At 36.3% G+C, this 20,081-nt stretch overlaps 1 protein-coding gene across 2 annotated transcripts; it reads left to right on the top strand.

The window, feature by feature from the left end:
• Nucleotides 1-8,808: 8,808 nt before the first annotated feature.
• TTC14 (tetratricopeptide repeat domain 14) lies at nt 8,809-18,343 on the top strand (the record flags this gene model as incomplete). Of its 2 annotated transcripts, none has more annotated exons than XM_084231077.1 (12): nt 8,809-8,963; nt 9,408-9,532; nt 9,631-9,830; nt 10,759-10,843; nt 10,994-11,123; nt 11,419-11,574; nt 12,000-12,071; nt 12,465-12,584; nt 12,688-12,810; nt 15,476-15,593; nt 16,534-16,643; nt 17,428-18,343. In XM_084231077.1, the coding sequence occupies 12 exons, from the start codon at nt 8,809-8,811 to the stop codon at nt 18,341-18,343; spliced, it is 2,310 nt and encodes a 769-aa protein (XP_084087203.1). The 2 variants fall into 2 exon arrangements, with proteins under 2 accessions (XP_084087203.1, XP_084087202.1); XM_084231076.1 differs by having other exon boundaries at nt 8,809-8,975.
• Nucleotides 18,344-20,081: the final 1,738 nt, after the last annotated feature.

Below are 20,081 nucleotides of genomic sequence, written 5' to 3'. Positions count from 1 at the left end.
TAATAGCTGTTTTAATAGCCCTTGTTGGCTAATTCTCATGCAATCAGTTGAAGGCATGAATAGAAGAATACATTGCCCTCCCTTTTGAAAGGAGGAATTCTGCCAGCAGATGGCCTTCATATTGGATCTCCAGCCTGATGGCCTTCAGACTTGAATTGTAACATCAGCTCTTCCTGGGTTTTCAGTCTGCCAACCCACCCTGCAGATTTTGAACTTGCCATAATCACATAAGCCAATTCCTTAAAATAAATCCCTCTAAATACATACATACAGAAACATCCTATTGGTTCTGTTTCTTTGGAGAAACCTAACACAACAAGTATGTAGACAGTTGTCCTACATGCACAGAATACTGCAGAAAGACAGTATATCCCTCATCACACCTCAGAGACTATCCTTAGTCAGAAATACAATGAAATAAATAACAAATATTGTGGGCTATGCAACAAAAAAATGTAAATCAGGAAGAAAAAAATAAAAGGAGAGAGAAAATTATATATATTTCAACTATCATATCATTTAAACTCCTATTTGAGGTCAAAGGAAAAAAAACTCTTTTAAAGTTGTTTTTTTAAAGATTTATTTATTTATGCATACAAGAGCTGGGGTACAGGCCAGAGCATGGGGGGTGAGAAGATTCACCAGAGACAGAGTGGGGAACAGAACAGGCAGATTGACCGAAGTACACTGCTGAGGGGAGCAGCGGGGGAGCCAAGAGAGGTCTGCTTCACCATGTGGGTTGCTCCCTGGCTGGTCGGGAATCGAACTCGTGCTGCTGTGGCTGGGATAGCTTCAGAGGTCTCGCCTTAACCCTTGTGCCACCAGGGAGGCCCTGTTTTGTGTTTTTTGTTTTTTTGGTTTTTTAAATCAACTTACCTGTTTCTGGAGTATGCAGTTACCAAGCTCCCTGCACCTGCCCAGAAAGTATTTTTACTCCAGGTTGAACCAATAATATTAATTATTTTTAATACCATTAAAAAATCTATTGCTATAATTTAGCAATAGATTCTATCTATTGCTTCTATCTATTGCTATAATTTACAAATGGCACTCTTTGTTTGCCATAATTACTTCCCAAGTTAAAAGCTGGACCCACTGCCCAGATTCTATTTCCAGGTCTCATTTTATGCAACCAGATTAATTAAGCCTTGCAAAGTCACATGTGTGACTCAACCAGCCTTTAGTCTGAGTAAGGGTGATATCTCCATGTAAATATTTGTACACTGCCATTCATTCATCCAAACATACTTATTTAGTATCTAATATGTGCCAATCACTGAGCAAGTTATTGAGTACAGAGTCATGAACACTACACATAAGACCCTGTCTTCCTGGATCTTATATTGTAGTGGAGAACACAAATAATGAATAAGGAAATATATCATGATAACTATTACAATTGGTATAAATGGTGTGCTGTGAGGGTAAAGAGGTAACCTTTAAACCGAAACCTAAATATTAAATGAAAATGAAAAGTGAAAGCTCATTTCAGAAAACAGGGAGTACAAAAGCTATGAACTGCAGAACAGTTGGACTATTTAGAAAATATCTGGAAATCTATGTGGTTTGATGGAGAGGATTTAAAATGAGTTAGGACACATAGAGACCCATTCATGAAGGATTTTAGAGTAAAATTTATTAGAACAAAAAAATGGAACCCTACTGAACTTGGAAATAAGATAGTGTTCTAAGAAAGTGAAACCAGGAAAGAGCAAAGCATAATGAACAAGAATCATTGTGGAAGTGGCTGTAAGAAAGAGGCTGGGGGGTGGGGGGTAAACTAAAAAATTGTGTATTGAGAAAGCGATATAGAGAAAAATGATCAGAATATGATTATAATTTAAGCTGAAATATAATCAATGATATTGAACCCTGACTGAAGAGGTAATATGTTAACAAGTTTGAGATATTCTCCAGTCATCATTTAGTATGTGCATGGGGGTGGGATAAGAATGTGTGAATGCTTATATAAATATAATATTCAGATATATATTCAGGTATATATTTCCATCTAACTCTTATATAAGAAAGAGAGGAGTAGGGAAGGAAGGAAGAAAGAGAAGATGAAATGGTGCCTAAGTGAACAGAGTATCTGACCACTTTTAACAGAATACTCATATAGGGGAAATGAATGTATAAAATTACATAGCTTGAAGGAATTAGGCATTAACATCACTGACCAGACTACTTTTGCTTTGATGTCAGGCTTGCAAACTTCTGACTTAAGTTAGTTTCTCATGGAAAATATACCGATACTCAATGAGTTTGTTGTAGTCACATGGTTTTTGTATTTCATCATTAAGACATCATCAGTATGGTTTCTAAATCAGTGTCTAGTTAGTTTGGTCAATGTGTATCAGTCTGCAAAGCCTGTCCAGAATTTATGTACTTGAAAAAAATGAAGACCTCAAGTGTAATGACTACATTTGAGAACTGATACGCTAAGCCTCCCTGAGAGTAACCAGCTCATCTCTCTTTGTGATCTAAGTTACTGGTTTCCTTTTTAACCACGACCAAATTTGAACTAGAGAATCACACTCACTAAAGATACCATTCACAGTAGGAACTCACATTTAGCAGCAATGCAATAAGATAAGACCATTATATTCATTTCTTAGAAAAAGCAGCACAATGACTTAAAGAGAGACATAGAGTTTTAGCACCTAGACTGTTTTTACTATAGAAGAAAAAAATGTTCAGTGTAAGATCTCAAAGTTCATTGTGTCCAAACGTTGGTTTTAAAGGTGACAAGAACAGCTTGAGAGATTAGATGATTTTCAAAAAAATACACAGCTGGACTCCTGAACTAAACTCTTTCCACTTTTGGCTCCCTACCTCATGGTAATAGTTGTTCACATTCTTAATCTTCTTGTAGCCATTGAAACTTTATATTCTCATTCTATGGAATGATGGGTAAATTTAAAAGTGAAATTATATTTCCGAAGAAATAAGTGCTATTTAGCTTTCTATAAAATGTCTTCCCTCTACTATGAGCAATAGGTATTTAATTAACTTCTGCCTCTGCAGCAGCCAAAGTCATCTTTTCATAATGAAAGTAATAATGTGCCTTTCTGCTTAAAACTCTGAAGTACCTCCCATTCAACTACAAGTAAAAGCCAAGTTCTTCCAATAGTCTATAAATCCTGCACTCTATGCTCACTTTATTCTACCCACATTGTCTAATTTGGTGTTCTCCAATACTCCAAGTATCTTTCTTCCTGAGAACCTCTATGCTAGCTGCCTAGAACTCTTTTGTGCTCAATAAGTAGAATGATTAACTCCTTCACTTCCATTATCTTCGCTCAAATGTGATTTTATTAATAATACCTATCCTGACAATTCTATTTAAAACCACTACACTCATGCCTCTGTACTTCCAGTGTCTTTTACATTAATTTACTACTTTTACTATAGGATTTATCACCTTCTAATGAATATGCTATATCAATTACCTAAGTATTACTTCTTGACTGTCTTCTTCCACCAGAATGTAAGCTCTGTGAAGGCAAGAAGGAATCTAGGTGTACCTTTTCACTATTATCTCCTAACAACTGAAACAGTGCCTGACCACCAGCAAATGTTTGCTGAATGAATAAATTCATTCAATCAATTAATTACATCTGGCAATTTAACCAATTTAACCAATTTAACCTTTGTCTACCAATAATTGCTGTATCTGAAGGATAGCATCTAAGCATCAGTTAAATCTTTACCAAAATATGCTAGATCTTCCAATAGATTCCATTAAGGAGACCAATGTACCAAATCAATAATGCATTTTTAGTCTCTAAAATTCTCCTTTGATGGTAAAGGTAACAAGAAAAGTTACTGCTTAATAATTGAAATATTATCAGTTACTCTGTTTCAAAGAAATGGCCAAACTGCATTAAAAACAATCCAATCCTGAATGTATTTACAAAGAATACTAATTGTTTAGCCTCAATTAAAATGCCAGGTTTCTTGGTTAGAATCCTTAACGTTCCCTGGCATAGTATTCTGAGAAGTTGTGACAAAATGAGAATCTAGAAATGTGTATTTTTATAAACAGTCATGACAAAGTACCTGAAGCATACTGCCTTCTTCCATGTCAGTATCACATGTATCTTACAATTGTTTCCCCCCCTCCAACAATCATGATGAATTTGTTTTGACATATCATCATTCTATTACCAACTCTTTTTTTGTAAACAAAGACACAGGTGGGAAAAGGATGGCTGAGAGTAACACTGCAGAGAGCCACTGAGGATGGTCAAGATTGTACATCTCAGGGCCTCCCCTGGTGGCACAGCGGTTGAGTGTTGGGCTGCGAGGCTGCCTGCAGCCTCTGCAGCGCCGGTTCATTCCCCAGCCGCTGGCGAGGGTACCACAAAAAAAAAAAAAAAAAAAACTGGACATCTCAGGAGTTTCACGCACATAGCATATGGACCACAGTGTAAAAGAACCAACACCATTAGCCCTGCCTCCCATGGAGAGTTGTGTAACGATCACTCCCAGATGTGCTGAAAACTAACTGACTTAAATTGGAAATGAAATTAATGCTCTTTCCTCTTAGAAAAAGCAATTCAAAAATTACTAAGCAATGAGAGGCAAAGTGATTTACACTTAAATATCCTCAAAACATTTACCAGTGACTAAAAAATAAGTTGTTAAAGACACAACTATCTTAAAGTGACTCTACAGAACAGGTCACAATTCCCCAACTCTGAGTCCTTGTCTAGTTGGCAGTGGGTCATCTGGGAAAGTGTAGAAAATTAGATACCCTACAATGATCAAATAGCACCCTCAAGTGGAAGTACATTAGACTGACAGTGTTTTTCTTGAAAAGATCTGCTGGTCTGTGATATGAAAAATAAAGAGGAGATAGAATTCCTTCAAACAAAGATATTGAATGAATTAAGATATACTGTATCTTATCAGAAGGGCTTGTAGTTTGAACTATTTCTTTAACAATGAGGATGTATTTTTGGCTGATGTAGCCATATTTTCTAATTAGTATTTCATAGCCTTACTTAACTGTGCGTAACTGAATAAAACCTTGAATAGAACAAAGCTAACTACCTTATATGCTAATTAGTAGTATTCCGCAGTCTAAGTCTCTTACACCATGTGTTATGAAAAAAACCAGTGGTCCCATTATAGGAAAAAAGTTCAAGGCTACCTTCATATGTTAATATACTAATACCTTTAAAATAAAATAACCTCCATACATATATATGTACAGACTAATTATGAAGTATGTTTTCAGCTGACCCCCTAAACTGCATGGCAGTAAGATAACATGAGTTCTAAAGTAGTTTTTGAATAAATTATTAACCTTGGGCCTCCCCAGTGGTGCAGCGGTTGAGCACTGGGTTGCGCAGCTGCCCGCAGCCTCTAAAGCGCTGGTTCGATCCCCGGCTGCTCCCTGGCCACCGGAGGAGGGTCCCGCATGGCGCGCAGACCTCTCCTGCCGCCCACTGCTCCCCTCAGCAGTGTACTTCGGTCCTTCTGCCTGCTCTGCTCCCTGCTCTGGCTCTGGTGAATTCTCTCACCCTCCCGTGCTTCTGACTGTTCCCAGTGCTTGTATAAATAAATAAATAAATATAATAATAAAAAAAAAAAACTTTAAAAAAAAATTATTAACCTCACCATATGTAAGAGTGTCTTCATTTTTAAAATGGCAGAGTAGAAAATTCAGAGGCCACTGTAAGTGGTTTCTTAGCTTAACAATCAAGAGTCTTTTGGTTCCAAATCATGAATTTACTCAAGCTGACTTACATAACAGAAGGAATTTTTAGAGGGGAAAAAAAAAGAGAATAAGATACTGAAAATTAAAGATGGGAATATTAACTATCCCTCAAATCATATTTGTGGAACCAAGCATAAGTATTCTTAGCCATTGCTTTGTCATTTTGTGTGTAACTGCCATTTTAGAATTTCAGGTCTTGCAGGTCTTGCAGTCCCTGGGAAAGACTGCATTCCAGAGATAGTTTCAGTAATTGGAGCTGCAGGCTGGAGCTGCATCTTGGCCTGGCCAGTCAGCTTAGAATGATAGCCGGGCAAAGTTGGAGAACGCATCCTTGTAGCCAATGAGTAACTGCCAGCATAATTTAACCTTATTAAAAGACCCCTGCTTCCTTTGTTCCAGGCTCTCAGCATCTGCCACTGCCTTGGTAGGTGCCATGAGCCCGGACTCGAGTCTGAAATTAACTCCCTTTTGTATTTGCATCCGCCATCTTTGGATTCTTGGAGGCTATGCTCGCCGAGTCTGCTGATCTTGGGCACAACAATATTCAGTTCTATCTACCATTTCATGATGCATATATCCTATCCGTAATCCCAGATAAGGACCAAGGCTTTGTTGAAATTGTTTAGAGTCAAGAAACAGAAAGAACCTGTCCATAATTATTTCTCATAGCCATAGATTATTTTTGTTAGTCCTTCCCAAATGATAGTTTTCCAAGATCTGCTAGACTTTATCTTTTGCATGCAATACCACACTAGCAGATGTATGTTACTTTGAAATACTTGGGGAATCCAAGAAAAGCTACTTAGAAATATGCTGCTTTTGCTCTTTCTTTATGTGACTATCTTGCTTTAGTTAAGTTTTTGCAAAATAAATCAGGCATTGGGATATGTGTGTGTTCATGTAGAGAAGACAGTGTCTCTTCCCTTAAATGCACAGCCAACCTGAAATGACACACTTCCATAACTAAAATGTCCATAACATAATTACCCTCTCTATTTTGGTTTTTTATCTTCCTTAATTATACTGCTCTCTCCTCCTAGAATGCACATATTCGCCTCTTCCTTCCCTCTCTTCCCATAGAAGCTTCCAAAACCTCATCCCACAGGACAAAAAGGGATCAAGCAGAGACTCAGTAGGTATCCATAATAGTACTTACTGCTCTGCTGTGTCATATATGTTTCTTCTTGTTGTGTGCCAATCAAGAATCAGATGATTTTTAAATATTTATATCTTCAGGTCCAAGTATGTTTTTCTTAAGGATGTCCATATGCGTTTATTTAGAAATAGAATTTCACATCACATAAAAATAGGCTTAAGACACTAAAGAACTATCTGTCCTGAATGTCCTGCCTTCTTTTCCCTCCCACATATTCACTTATTATACTGATTAATCTGGAAATGTTATTTGGAAACAGTTTTTTAAAAATTCTTTAAAGGTCAAACTAGTAAACCAGAAAATGAAAGCAATAATTGAAAAATAAATTTTCTTTTTGTGTCCATTTTGAGAAGCCCCATTTATAGGATGGTTTTGCCAAGGTGAGAAGTAAAACTAGTCTACTTACTTGCTCTTCTGACTCCCTCCAGTCCTACACCAAAGATCCAATGCTCTGTCCCTTCAAAGTCAAAGGGTATTTATCCCAGCAGAAAATTTTTCCAAAAACACCTGTAATTGTAAAAATTGTAAAATTGCCTTCCTTTTCAGGGGAACACTCTCTTTCCTAATATAGCTATCATTCTCTAGCTACATAGCTTAACACAAATCAGTCAATAGCACCAACTAAATTTTTCTGTTGTGAAATTTAATGGCTTTTAAATTCAAATTCTTCTGTTCCATTTTCTCAAGTCTCAGTAAACTGCTTACTTATTTCCCCAGATTTTTCACAAAATAGTGTGTCGGCCTATACTATATTCTGAGCTGGGTGTTCTATCCAGGTGATGAAGAGCAAATTGGTCTCTCCAGAAGATCAACAGTTGGAAAGACGGCAGAACAAATGTTACCTTTCCTCCCCCACCCCATGAGGACTACACTAAACTACACATATTTTAGCAGTACAGATTTTGATATATTGAAATAAAACAAAAACACATTATTTCAAACTTAGAGTTAAGTTAGGCCTTTTATATAACACTATTCTCTCAGCAATTCTGCCCATGAACCTAGGTCACGATCCTATCTCTAACCCTTTATCAACTGGATGACATTAAGCAATTTGCTGAGATTCTTTGGCCTCTTTCTCAAACTCTAAAATGAGAGTAAGAGGTACCGGAGTTAGGTTTTCAACACAATACCGTGGAAAAGAGGCCCAAGTCACAATTACCTTTAAATATCACTTTTACCCAAAAGTATAGTGTATTGTCTTTAGAGTACACAACACTATCCAGTAAATCTTATGGGCACTAACTTTTGATGAAACACTAAGACAAATTAAAAAAAAAAAAAAAAACTATGTATATGTGTTTCTAGGCACTAAAGTTATTCTGGTATTGCTAATTCTACAATCACTAACAGTGAATGGGGTATGGTTGGAGAACACAAGATGAATAATTGTTAATGTCCTTCTGCTCTTCAGCTTTCCAGGGAATCTCCCGGAACTTGTATAATGTGGTTCTGCCTGAGACTTAGGTTGATAATATTTCTCCAGCAAGGCCTTTGAGGGAAGAGACTCTAACATTTCGGGGTGCTCACGCTGGCAGTGGCAATTAAAAGTGTTTGACTAAACATGAGGACCAATTATTATTTACCTTAGAAAAGGGCTCGGGCTATTTCAATGCAATAAATGACATCACGAAAGTTTAACTAGCAAACGCCTCGCACGCTCTACCACCTCGGCGCCCCGTTATCTTTTAGTTCCGGAAGCACTTGGCCCACTCCTCTCGGCTCCCGTAGTCTCTCTCCTTATCGCGAGATCCGGCCGCGGGGGGGCGGCGCCGGAACACTTCCGGGAGGCGAGTATGTAAGAGCGAGCGTCTGGGGCTGTGCTTCCGGCTGCTCCCTCGGCCCCACAGATCTGGGGCTGGAGTCTGAGCTGGGGAAGAGGCGCTAGCACCCCGCTGGCCTTTGGGCCCAGAAATCGCTGACCATGGATCGGGATCTTCTCCGGCAGTCATTGAATTACCACGGGCCGTCCTTGCTCTCCCTGCTCCGGAGCGAACAGCAGGACAATCCGCACTTCCGGAGCCTCTTGGGGTCGGCCGGGTCGGCTGAGCCAGCCCGGGGCCCGCCGCTCCAGCAGCAGTTTCAGGGCAGGTAATGGCATGGGGGACCCGGCTGCCAGACGTGGGGGTTCCGGTGGGGGGACTCAGCTCAGGGCTCCGCTACCGCGGCGGGGCCTCGGCAGGGAGCGCGTGAGGTCTGCGGCGCTGCTGCACAGGGCAGGGTGCGGGAGGATTCGGCGTCGGGGTGTGGGGCGATGCAGGCGAAACTTATTCTGTCTTACTGCCTTGCAGAGGTACGGGTTGCTTAGCTCAAATCCATAGGCTTTAGTGTTGGGGACCGCGGGTGTCACTTTTTTAAGTCCTCCCGACCTCCTCCTAAGGGCTACCTAAGGATGGAATCTCTAGTTAAAACTTGCTCAAGGTGATGCCCGGGGGCTTGGAATGGACTCGAGTGAGCCAGTAACGCTGTGAGCTGAAGGCTTTGCAGATAAACCAGTTGTCATACATTTTGTTTCTTTTTAAGGAAAGAGAAGAGAGTTGACAACACTGAAATACAAAAATTCATTTCCAAAAAAGCTGATCTGCTTTTTGCACTTTCCTGGAAATCAGATGCACCTGCAACTTACGAAGTGAGTGAAGACAGTGAAGGTTAGTCTCGATATGTTTCTATTGTGGTTTGGCTTAACAACACTTAAGTTGAAGCAAAACTATTGTTTAGTAATTTTGGTAATTTTTTTTTTTTTCAGATCATTATGCTATCATGCCACCTTTAGAGCAGTTCATGGAGATACCGAGTATGGATAGGAGGGAGCTGTTTTTCCGAGATATTGAGCGTGGTGATATAGTGATTGGAAGAATTAGTTCCATTCGAGAATTTGGATTTTTCATGGTGTTGATTTGTTTAGGTAGTGGCATCATGAGAGATATATCACACTTAGAAATCACAGTAAGTTACTCACTTTTCAGTTATTTGCTTCCATTTCTAAGGGTCATCCCAATACGAAAAATTGTGTCCTTGTATCATTTGTGCTTATTGTGCACTATGCTGAGATAGTTTTGAAATAAATTTTAATTGGAATAAAATTAAGTATTTTTCCTTCTTTAACAAAGTAGTGGTGGAAGAGTTACTTGCACAATGTGCTCCTATTGATGCATTACTTACTGGGTTTGGTTAGCAGGGATGGGGTCCTTTTTCAAATGCTCAGATAGCTGAATATGGTGAGATTAATTGGTACTCTGGGGTTACTTCATATAACTGAGCATGTTCTTAATTACAGTATTTGGCATTAATACTTGAATGTGGCTAATTTAGAAATAAATTTCTGTTCTTTTTTTATATATACACACACACACATATATACACACACACAATAACTAAACTTACCTGATCTGTACAGTATAAGAAACTTTACTCAGGGTGAATAATCCTAAATTTGAAATAATGTCACTTTAAAAAGGTTAGATATTTGTTGTCTCTCATGGCAGATGAAAAGGGAATAAAAGCCAGAGGTATTGTGGACTGGATAACACAAATTTTGGAAAATTCATATTTCATTTTAATTGGACTTCTCATTTTCTGAACGGATTTTACTTTCATTTTTCAAAGTATAAACTATAATCCACACTTATATTAGGTTACTAAAACTTAATTGCAAGTTTCATGAGATTTTAGTTTTTCAACTGAACCAGAATACTTGTTTTATTGTTTCAGGGCACAGAAATTAATTGAAGTCCTTAATTAATCTTAGACTTTAGTATGCTAGTTGTTTTTTTAATGTTCCTGTCACCTATTAGCTGTTGATACTAAACTATAATAAAAGACGGTTCTCACAAAAGACTGGAGTATGTAGTGTTGTAAATGCTTCTCGTTGCAGGCTCTCTGTCCAATAAGAGATGTGCCTTCTCACAGTAACCATGGGGATCCTTTATCATATTACCAAACTGGTGACATCATTCGAGGTGATCGGTTTCATCATACTTACAAAAAAATAACAGTTGCCAGATTTTTGTTTTTTATAAATTTTGAAAATGTAGTCTAATGAGAAAGGTTTATGTTTTTGTTAGTTTGCATTTTCTTGTTAATCAGTCTAGTTTTCTTATTTTTTTAAGCTGGAATCAAGGATATTGACAGATACCATGAAAAGCTTGCAGTATCTCTATATAGTTCCTCTCTTCCACCACACCTGTCTGCTATTAAATTAGGTGTAATTAGTTCTGAAGAACTTCCACTGTACTACAGGTAATTTATCCACATTATTTCAGCAATAATTAATTGTAAGTTTCTTAACTAAAATTAACAATTTTTATCCAACTTCTGGCACCAAAGTAGAATTTGAGTTTCTCTTCAAAATATTTTAATTACCCCAACTGTCTTCAATTTGGTAAAATGAACCAAATCATATATTGCCATAACTTCATGTACAAAAACAGTATGAGTATTTAAACCCCATGTGATAATATTAGTTCTTTAATAGAAGTGGAATATTCTGATTGATTGTCATTTTTATATTTTTGTTGTGTTTTTGTTTTTTAAGGAGGAGTGTTGAACTAAGTAGCAATTCTTTGGAATCCTATGAAAATATCATGCAGAGTTCTTTGGGATTTGTTAATCCAGGAGTAGTTGAATTCCTTCTGGGAAAACTAGGAATAGATGACTCTAACCCTCCATCTTTAATGAGAGGCCTACAAAGGTATAGTAAATCACTATTACTCTTATTAGGTGATGAGGTGAATGGTGCTGAGCAAAAGCTGCATAACTGAGGTACATATTTCACCATGCTACCCTGGCGACAGCAATATGCCAAAGACTGAATGAAGCAGAGGAGCCCATGTCCTTCTGAAATAGACTCTCTTGTTAGTGTTAGATGTACACCATGTGACCAATTAGAGAAAGATGCAGAAAATTTAAGAATTTTGTGTATGTGTAAAAGACAAAATGATGCTTAACAATAGTCAGTTTTGCTATGCAAGTGTCATACAAGTTTCTTGCTTGAGATTCACTTTTTCAACGTTGAGTTTTAACTGTGAAGCAAAGTGAAGTATAGTTACAAAAACCGTAGGTATAGTTATAAAACCTGTATTTATAGTTACGGTTTGACTTTTTTTTCTTTAACAGCAAAAACTTCTCTGAGGATGATTTTGCTTCTGCATTAAGAAAGAAACAGAGTGCATCTTGGGCTTTAAAATGGTATGAAGACTTTGTTGCTCAACAATTGCATTACCTAGTTTAAAAGATTAAAGTAAGGCATGTATTATTAAGAACAAATATTTTAAAGTAAATTAAAATGATCCCTCTCTGACATTAGTTTTTTTTATAGTTATAAATGGTCTTAAGCTGTAAACTTGACAAACTTAAATTTTAGCCAACATTTTCAGTGTTTTTCAAAAGAAATTATATTGATATCTGGATTTCATAAATACTTGTTATGAAACTATCCAAAGGCATTGTGTTTCTTAGATATATTGACGGTACTGGAGACTACACATTGACCATATTTGATTTGCTTTTACAATTTATCCATGTTAATATTTTATTTAGATTTTTGATGAAATGTTTGTAATTCTTTATTAATGTCTTCAGTGTGAAGATTGGAGTCGATTATTTTAAAGTTGGACGCCATGTCGATGCTATGAATGAATACAATAAGGCACTGGAAATAGACAAAGAAAATGTGGAAGCTTTGGTAGCTCGTGGAGCATTGTAAGTGGATCATGGGTTTTAAAGAATATTTGCAAGGTAAATATATACAAGATTTACAAGTAATTCATATTTTAAATTCCTTTAACTTTGTCATTATCTTTAGATATGCAACAAAAGGAAGTCTGAACAAAGCAATAGAAGATTTTGAGCTTGCACTGGAAAACTGTCCAACTCACAGGAATGCAAGAAAATACCTCTGCCAAACACTTGTAGAACGAGGAGGCCAGTAAGTATCAGATTTTATTTAATGGTGGATATATCTTACCTTCAATCATCCTCCATAAAATCTTAAACTTAATGTCTTTAGTTAATTATTTTAAAAATTCTTGTTACAATGAAATAGAAATATAAAGATATAAGAAATTAGTAGATAAGTATTTTTTTCCTTGAATAGCTAGAAGATTTTGTTTTAATAGAAGGGAATTGAATGTTTGATTCATTTAATCATTTCAGTAGCTTACTGCCAGAAATATGAAAATGAGAGTTTTATCATTCATTATAATATTTTGCTATTTGGCTTGTTGGTCTATCCTACTGAGTAAAAAAGCACATATTCAGATTAAAAGGAAGAGCAAATCATTAAGAATAAAACCTGTAATTTATGTTACTATCCTGTAATGCTGGCATATTACCTGGTACAGTAGTTATTTAACGCATAAGCTAATTTATAAGATATGTTGAAGAAACAGTACTTCAAATATAATTTGGTAACCACCTGCTTTAGTAATTAAAAACCAGTTTATACTTAATAGCATCTTTTGTGCTCTTTTTTAATGTGGATTAATATGGATTCATCTCTTTTGTAGTTTTTTTTTTTTTTTTAAAGATTTATTTATTTTTATTATTTATACAAGCACTGGGCACAGTCAGAAGCACGGGAGGGTGAGAGAGTTCACCAGACCCAGAGCGGGGAGCAGAGCAGGCAGAAGGACCAAAGTACACTGCTGAGGGGAGCAGCGGACGGCAGGAGAGGTCTGCGTGCCATGTGGGACCCTCCTCTGGTGGCCGGGGAGCAGCCGGGGATTGAACCGGCGCTGCAGAGGCTGCGGGCAGCTTCGCAACCCAGCGCTCAACCGCTGCGCCACCGGGGAGGCCCTCTTTGGTAGTTTTCATTAGTTTGCCTGATTACTCAAGAAATCCAAATGAGTAGATTGTGCAGTATTTGTTTTTTAACTCATATGGACCCATGTGAATAGGAAAGCTTGTTACTCTCTCACTTAGGTAGATACCTGGTACCTCTTAGATGTAGTTATATTACTCCCTCCATATTTGAGTTTGCACTGGAAAACTGTCCAACTTACAGGAATGCAAGAAAATACCTCTGCCAGACACTTGTAGAAAGAGGAGGCCAGTAAGTATCAGATTTTATTTAATGGTGGATATATCTAATTTTCAACCATCCTCTATAAAATCTTGAAGCTCGTGTCTTTAGTTAATTGTCTTTGGCAGAGGTATTTTCTTGCATGCCTGTGAGTTGGACAGTTTTCCAGTGCAAGCTCAAATATGGAGGGAGTAATATAACTACATCTAAGAGGTCCAGCTATCTACCTAAGTGAAAGTCCTTTAACTAATGGAATGGTAACACCATCCATCCAGTTATCCAGACCAGAAATGATAATAGTCTTTGGCTTACTCCCATATCCAGTCTGACACAAAAATGATTCAATTTTCTTTTTTAATTTTATTTTTTATATAGTAATTACCTATTTACTAAAAGTTGACAATATTCTGCAAAATCCTTTCAGTGCTCTATATGCAAACTTTTGTTTTTTTTTTCCACACAGATTCATATTTAATCTAATAGTTAACTTACCTAGAGGCTGGCTGTGATAATTCATATGTTTTGGTATTTCCAGCTTTAACAATTTTCTGGGAAAATTTTTCTATAAAATGGAAAATTCTTCATAAACTACTAGGAAAACCCTGTCCCTGTAGTTTAATACTAAAGTTGAAATTTGTAGAGCATTTCCAGAGGACATCAGTTCATGATGTGTTTTTATATATTTTGATAAAATCCCAGTGCTGGATGTACAGATGGCTTTAGCTGTTAGTGATGAGTTCTTAGTTTTTTAAATCAAGGCATGTTTGGGCCTCCCCTGGTGGCGCAGCGGTTGAGCGCAGGGCTGCAAAGCTGCCCGCAGCCTCTGTAGCGCCAGTTCGATCCCGGGCCGCCGGCGAGGGTCCCACATGGCGCGCAGACCTCTCCTGCTGCACCCACTGCTCCCCTCAGCAGTGTACTTCGTCACTCTGCCTGTTCTGTTCACTGCTCTGACTCTGGTGAATTCTCTCACCCTTCTGCGCTTCTGACTGTACCCAGTGCTTGTATAAATAATAAATAAATCTTAAAAAATAAATACATAATTAATCAAGGCATGTTTGACGTGGCATTATATTAGTTTCAGGTGTACAACATAATGACTTTGTGATATGTATGTATTACAAAATGATTGCCACAAACAACACATTTAAGTCTGTTTACCATCCATCATCACACATAATTATAATTTGTTATAATATTTAAGATCAACTTTCTTAGATAGTTTCAAATATTAAATACAGTATTGGTAACTAGTCAACCATGGGGTACACTATACCCCTAAGACTTATTTGATCATCTTCACATACTTTGTCTACTCCCCTCTAGCCCCACCTCTGACAACCACCAATCTGTCTCTGTATCTGTGAATTCAAGTTTTTTTTGTTCTGTTTTATTTCATTTAACCCAGAAAAATAGCAGTAAAAAGCACCACTTAGGTATTGTTCAATTTTGAAAATAATATGCTAAACATGGTTTTTCCCTATTAAGTTTTTTCATATAGGCCTCTGAGCTATATGCTTATGTGAGGGCTTTTCATTTTTTGTAAAAGACTAAGTCTTCCTTTCAAATTTAGGCTAGAAGAAGAAGAAAAATTTTTAAATGCTGAAAGTTACTATAAGAAAGCTTTGGCTTTGGATGAGACATTTAAAGATGCAGAGGATGCTTTGCAGAAGCTTCATAAATATATGCAGGTGATTCTTTATTTCCTCTTAGAAATTTACTGATTTTGAAATTAATACCAATACTTAACTCTCTTGTAGGGAAGACTATTATTAAATAGCTTAGTTAAGACAGTATGACTTATTTATTTTCACAAACAGCTTTTCCTAATTGTTTTGACATTGTCATAGTGCATATTTGCTAATCCTAAAAAAGTAAAATAGCCTGATGAGAAAACTTCTGTTGACTAAATTTGGTATGTGGTTTTGAAAAACTGTCCTTGCAGTGAGCTTTCTTGGTATTTAGAAAACTTAATGTGGTATTATATTTGAGCTAATTATGAAAACCTTTTTGAGAAATATATTACACTGTCTTTTCCTGTAATACTGATGATGATGTTTTCTCATGCATTTTCTTCTGAATTGGACCATTGCTGCTGTGTCTGTGACATCTGGTGCTGCTCATCCCCATCCTCAAACTGGAAAATGGTTTCTTATGTAATCATGCATCCAACTGGGCTGTGCTATTTTTTAAATGGTTTGTATTTGAACATGGCAATTCCCCTCCCAATTCACCTTACTGGAATTTCTTTACTTGAATTTTATTTATAAAATTTGTGTCCTACTTAAACTTTGAATTTTTTTTTTTAAATAATTTTTCATGTATTTTTTTTTTTTTTTTCCTTTCCTGGACTCTGGGCCATGGGTACCAATGCGATGGTTTCCCCTTTTTTCATGGAATATCAACTGCAATATGGTCCTCAATATTGTTCTGGCCATGCCAATGATTAATGCCAAACACCTGTATGGTTAACTTTTATATGTTAAAAATACTTGTATAATGCTGGATATATGGTGATTTGGGTATACCACATTTGATTCCTGGTTCCGGGGGGTGGACTTCTGAAAATGGTGTTGTATATATTCTGCTATTTTTAACGTGTGATTTTTTCTGATATCTGGGTTCTAAAAGAAATCTTTGGAATTAAGAGAAAAACAAGCTGAAAAGGAAGAAAAGCAGAAAACAAAGAAAATAGAAACAAGTGCAGAAAAGTTGCGTAAGCTCTTAAAAGAGGAGAAAAGGTAAACTATAATATTCAATTTTTTTTTTTTAACTTAAAGCAACTACTGAGTTGAACCAAAGTGCTATGTCAAGGTAAAGTAAGTAAAAATATATAAGTATTTCGATTCATAATCTGACTGTTAAGGGTACTTACCAAGTACATATATCACAAATTTTTCTTAAAAGAAATTAAGGCTACAATTCGGGGGGGGGAGGGGAAGGAGAGAAAATTAAGTTTAGAATTAAAATGTTATTTTAGTTACCTAGTATTTTTGAGAACTAGAGCCAGAGCAGCAGTTCTCTATTATGGGTGATTTTTGTCCCCGGGAACATTTTTGGTTGTCATAACTGGAAGTTAGCTACTGGAATCTCGTGGGTAAAGGTCAGAAATGCTGTCAAACATTATACAATGCACAGGATACCCAAACATTCTACCCTCATCGCAACAAGAATTATTTGAACTAAACTTCAGTAATGTTAAGATGAGGAAACTGTGCAGTAGAGGTAAACGGAAAACCAGTTCTTCCAGTGTTCAGATGGTCTTCAGTTTTTAAGGTAGTGATGGAAACTCATTCAGAAGTGGTTTTGCTTATACTGACACCTGTCTACACAAGTATTTTTACCCAAGTAAAACTGGATCCTATAGTCACTAATATTATTAAAATAGTGCTTATCTAAAGCCACAGGGTTTTTGTTTTTTTAATGAAATATTTAAAGAGGACAAAATAGGACTAAAATCTTTTTGGATAATTAAGGCACATTTCTTTACATAACATACCTGATGAGTTAACTACATTTTTTTAGGCTAAAGAAGAAAAGAAGAAAATCAACTTCCTCTTCAAGTGTTTCTTCTGGTGATGAATCAGTTTCTTCATCATCCTCCTCTTCTTCTGATCACAAAAGGCATAAGAAACATAAGAGGAACCGCTCGGAGTCTTCTCGCAGTTCCAAAAGGCATTCAGCTAAAGCATTCTCGAATCAGATAGATCAGAATAGGAAAGATGACTCCTACCCAGTTCCAGCCAATGCTTCAGCGTCTTTTCTTAACCAAAAACAAGAAGTGGAAAAACTACTGGAAAAGCAGGATAGGTTACCATATCAAAAGAAACAGGTAAAAGAGAAAGATAGATGCTCTCTGTCTTCATCTGCAGTTGAAATTCCGGATGATTTTGGAGGTAGGTCTGAAGAGCCAAGAGATTTTTATAATAACTATAAAACTCAGGCAGGTAGTAGCAAAACAGACAAGCCATATAAATCAGAAAGACATTTTTCTAGTAGAAGAGATTCCTCAGATTCCTGCTATAGGAATTCAGATGACAAGATAAAATTTCATGGTTACAAAAGATTTGAAAAAGATACAGAGGGAAGAAAAGAGCACTATAGGAGGTGGGATTCATCCTCCATGAGGTATTCTTCTTCTCCAGCAAGCTCAGACTACTCTTGGAAGTCAGTTGAAAAATATAAAAAATATCCTTATTCTGGATCACGTGATTTCAGTAGACATGAGCAAAGGTATCAATTAAATAAAAATCAAGGAGAATATGAAAGAGAGGATAATTATGGGGAAGATATTAAAACAGAGGTTCCAGAAAAAGATGAACTAAATAGCAAAGAACAATCAGAAAGTGGAATTAAAAAAAATTTACCTCAAAATTTACTAAATATATTTAATCAGATAGCTGCATTTGAGAAGGAAAAAGGAAATAAGCCAAAAAATTAGTATGCCAAGGAAAATTGTACCATTTTATTAAAAGCTGCTGATAAAAGTTTTGGGTTTTAGTCATAATAACTCAGTGCAGGAATCTGCTCTTAAAGTTACTTTATTTGAAGAGATTGCAAAAAAGCAAATAATTGCTTTTTAGCTTTTCTCAAATACATTTGTTTTAGTTGTAGCTTCCCTTTCCACAGCTTGATTTTTAGGCTTTTTATGTGTATGTTTGTGTACAGTATTTCTTTTGATGATTTAAACTTCACTGATAGATAATTCTCAAAATACTGTTTTTTCATTGTACTATGGTGTATGAGAATTCCTGAGTCCACCCTCATCCTACTGTTTGAGAGAAAATTAAATTTGTGCATTGAAACACTTGGATCGTTTTCATCAAAAATTATTTCTTTTTCCTGTTAAAAGCCCTTGGCTTTTGTAAGAATATATATTTGAATAGTCCTTAAACACCATTTTATATTCATCATTTATTTAAATATTAAGGTTTTTTTTTGCATAACTTTTGTTTTAATGGTATGTCTAATATCATTGGCTTCTACCCAGATTAAGAAATACCTTAGGAATAAAGCCATGAAAGTTAAATAGGGGCCCTTTTTGCATATTTGTCTTTTTTTAAAACTGACTGCTAGCAGTAGAGCTCCAAAAATTTTTTGACTTTTAAGTATTGGCAAGACCCTTAACAGACAATATTCTGGCCAAGAACAATCAGAATAGAAAGAATCCTTTTAGCAAAAATGAGTGTCAAGAGAAACACACTTATATGTCTAATTTTTCCACTAAGGAAAAAAATTAAGTAACCGTCCAAGTATTGCAAGTTGGGAACGCACTGGGCATACTCTCAAAATAGCCAGTAGCTGGCCTGCATTCCTACTTTCTGGGAGGTGGGGGCGGGAGGAGTATGCATGTGTGCGTTTTAGAACATTATACTTTTTTTTTTTTTCAATTTTATTTATAGATTGACATACTGTACTATATAAGGTTAAGGTATAATTTAATATACAGAAATTGTGAAATGATCACTGCACTGTTCAGTTTATATTCATCTCTTATAGATTAAAAAAGAAAAAATAATTTATTCCTATAATGACACTCCTAGGATTTTCTCTGTTAACTTTCAAATATACCAGAGAGCACTGCTCACTGTACTTACCATGTTGTACATTACATTCCTACTACATATAATTAGTAGTTTTCACTTTTTGAATACCTTCTTCCAATTTCCCCTTCCTCTATCTTCTTTCTCTAAAACCACAGTCTGTTCTTTTGCTCTAAATTAGTTATTGGCTTTTTTTTTCTTTCTTTTTTGTTTTAAATTCCACTGTAAGTGAGATCATGGTTTATTAGTCTTTCTAAAGTTATTTTGCTTAGTGTAATACTCTGAAAGTCATTTGTGTTGTTGGAATATTGGGATTTCCTTTTTTATGGCCGAATAATATTATATTATAGTTACGTAAACATACATAAGTGTAAACACACATACATATATATCCCACAGCTTCTTTATATAGTCATTCATAAATGGACACTTACGTTTTCATATCTTGACTATTGTAAATAATGCTGCTCTGAACATGGGGGTGCAGATACCTTTTTGACAGTGTTTTTATTTCTTTCTCTGAAGTGGAAATGCTCGGTCATATGTTCTGTGTTTCACTTTTGAGGCTCCTCCATACTGTTTTCCATAGTGACTATTCTAATTTACAGTTCCATCAACCGTATACAAGGGTTCCCT

Source organism: Talpa europaea, assembly GCF_964194135.1.
Source record: "Talpa europaea genome assembly, chromosome: 4".
Lineage (NCBI taxonomy): Eukaryota > Metazoa > Chordata > Mammalia > Eulipotyphla > Talpidae > Talpa > Talpa europaea.
The sequence above is the reverse complement of the archived record's forward strand: the minus strand, read 5'-3'. Positions and strand labels throughout refer to the sequence as shown.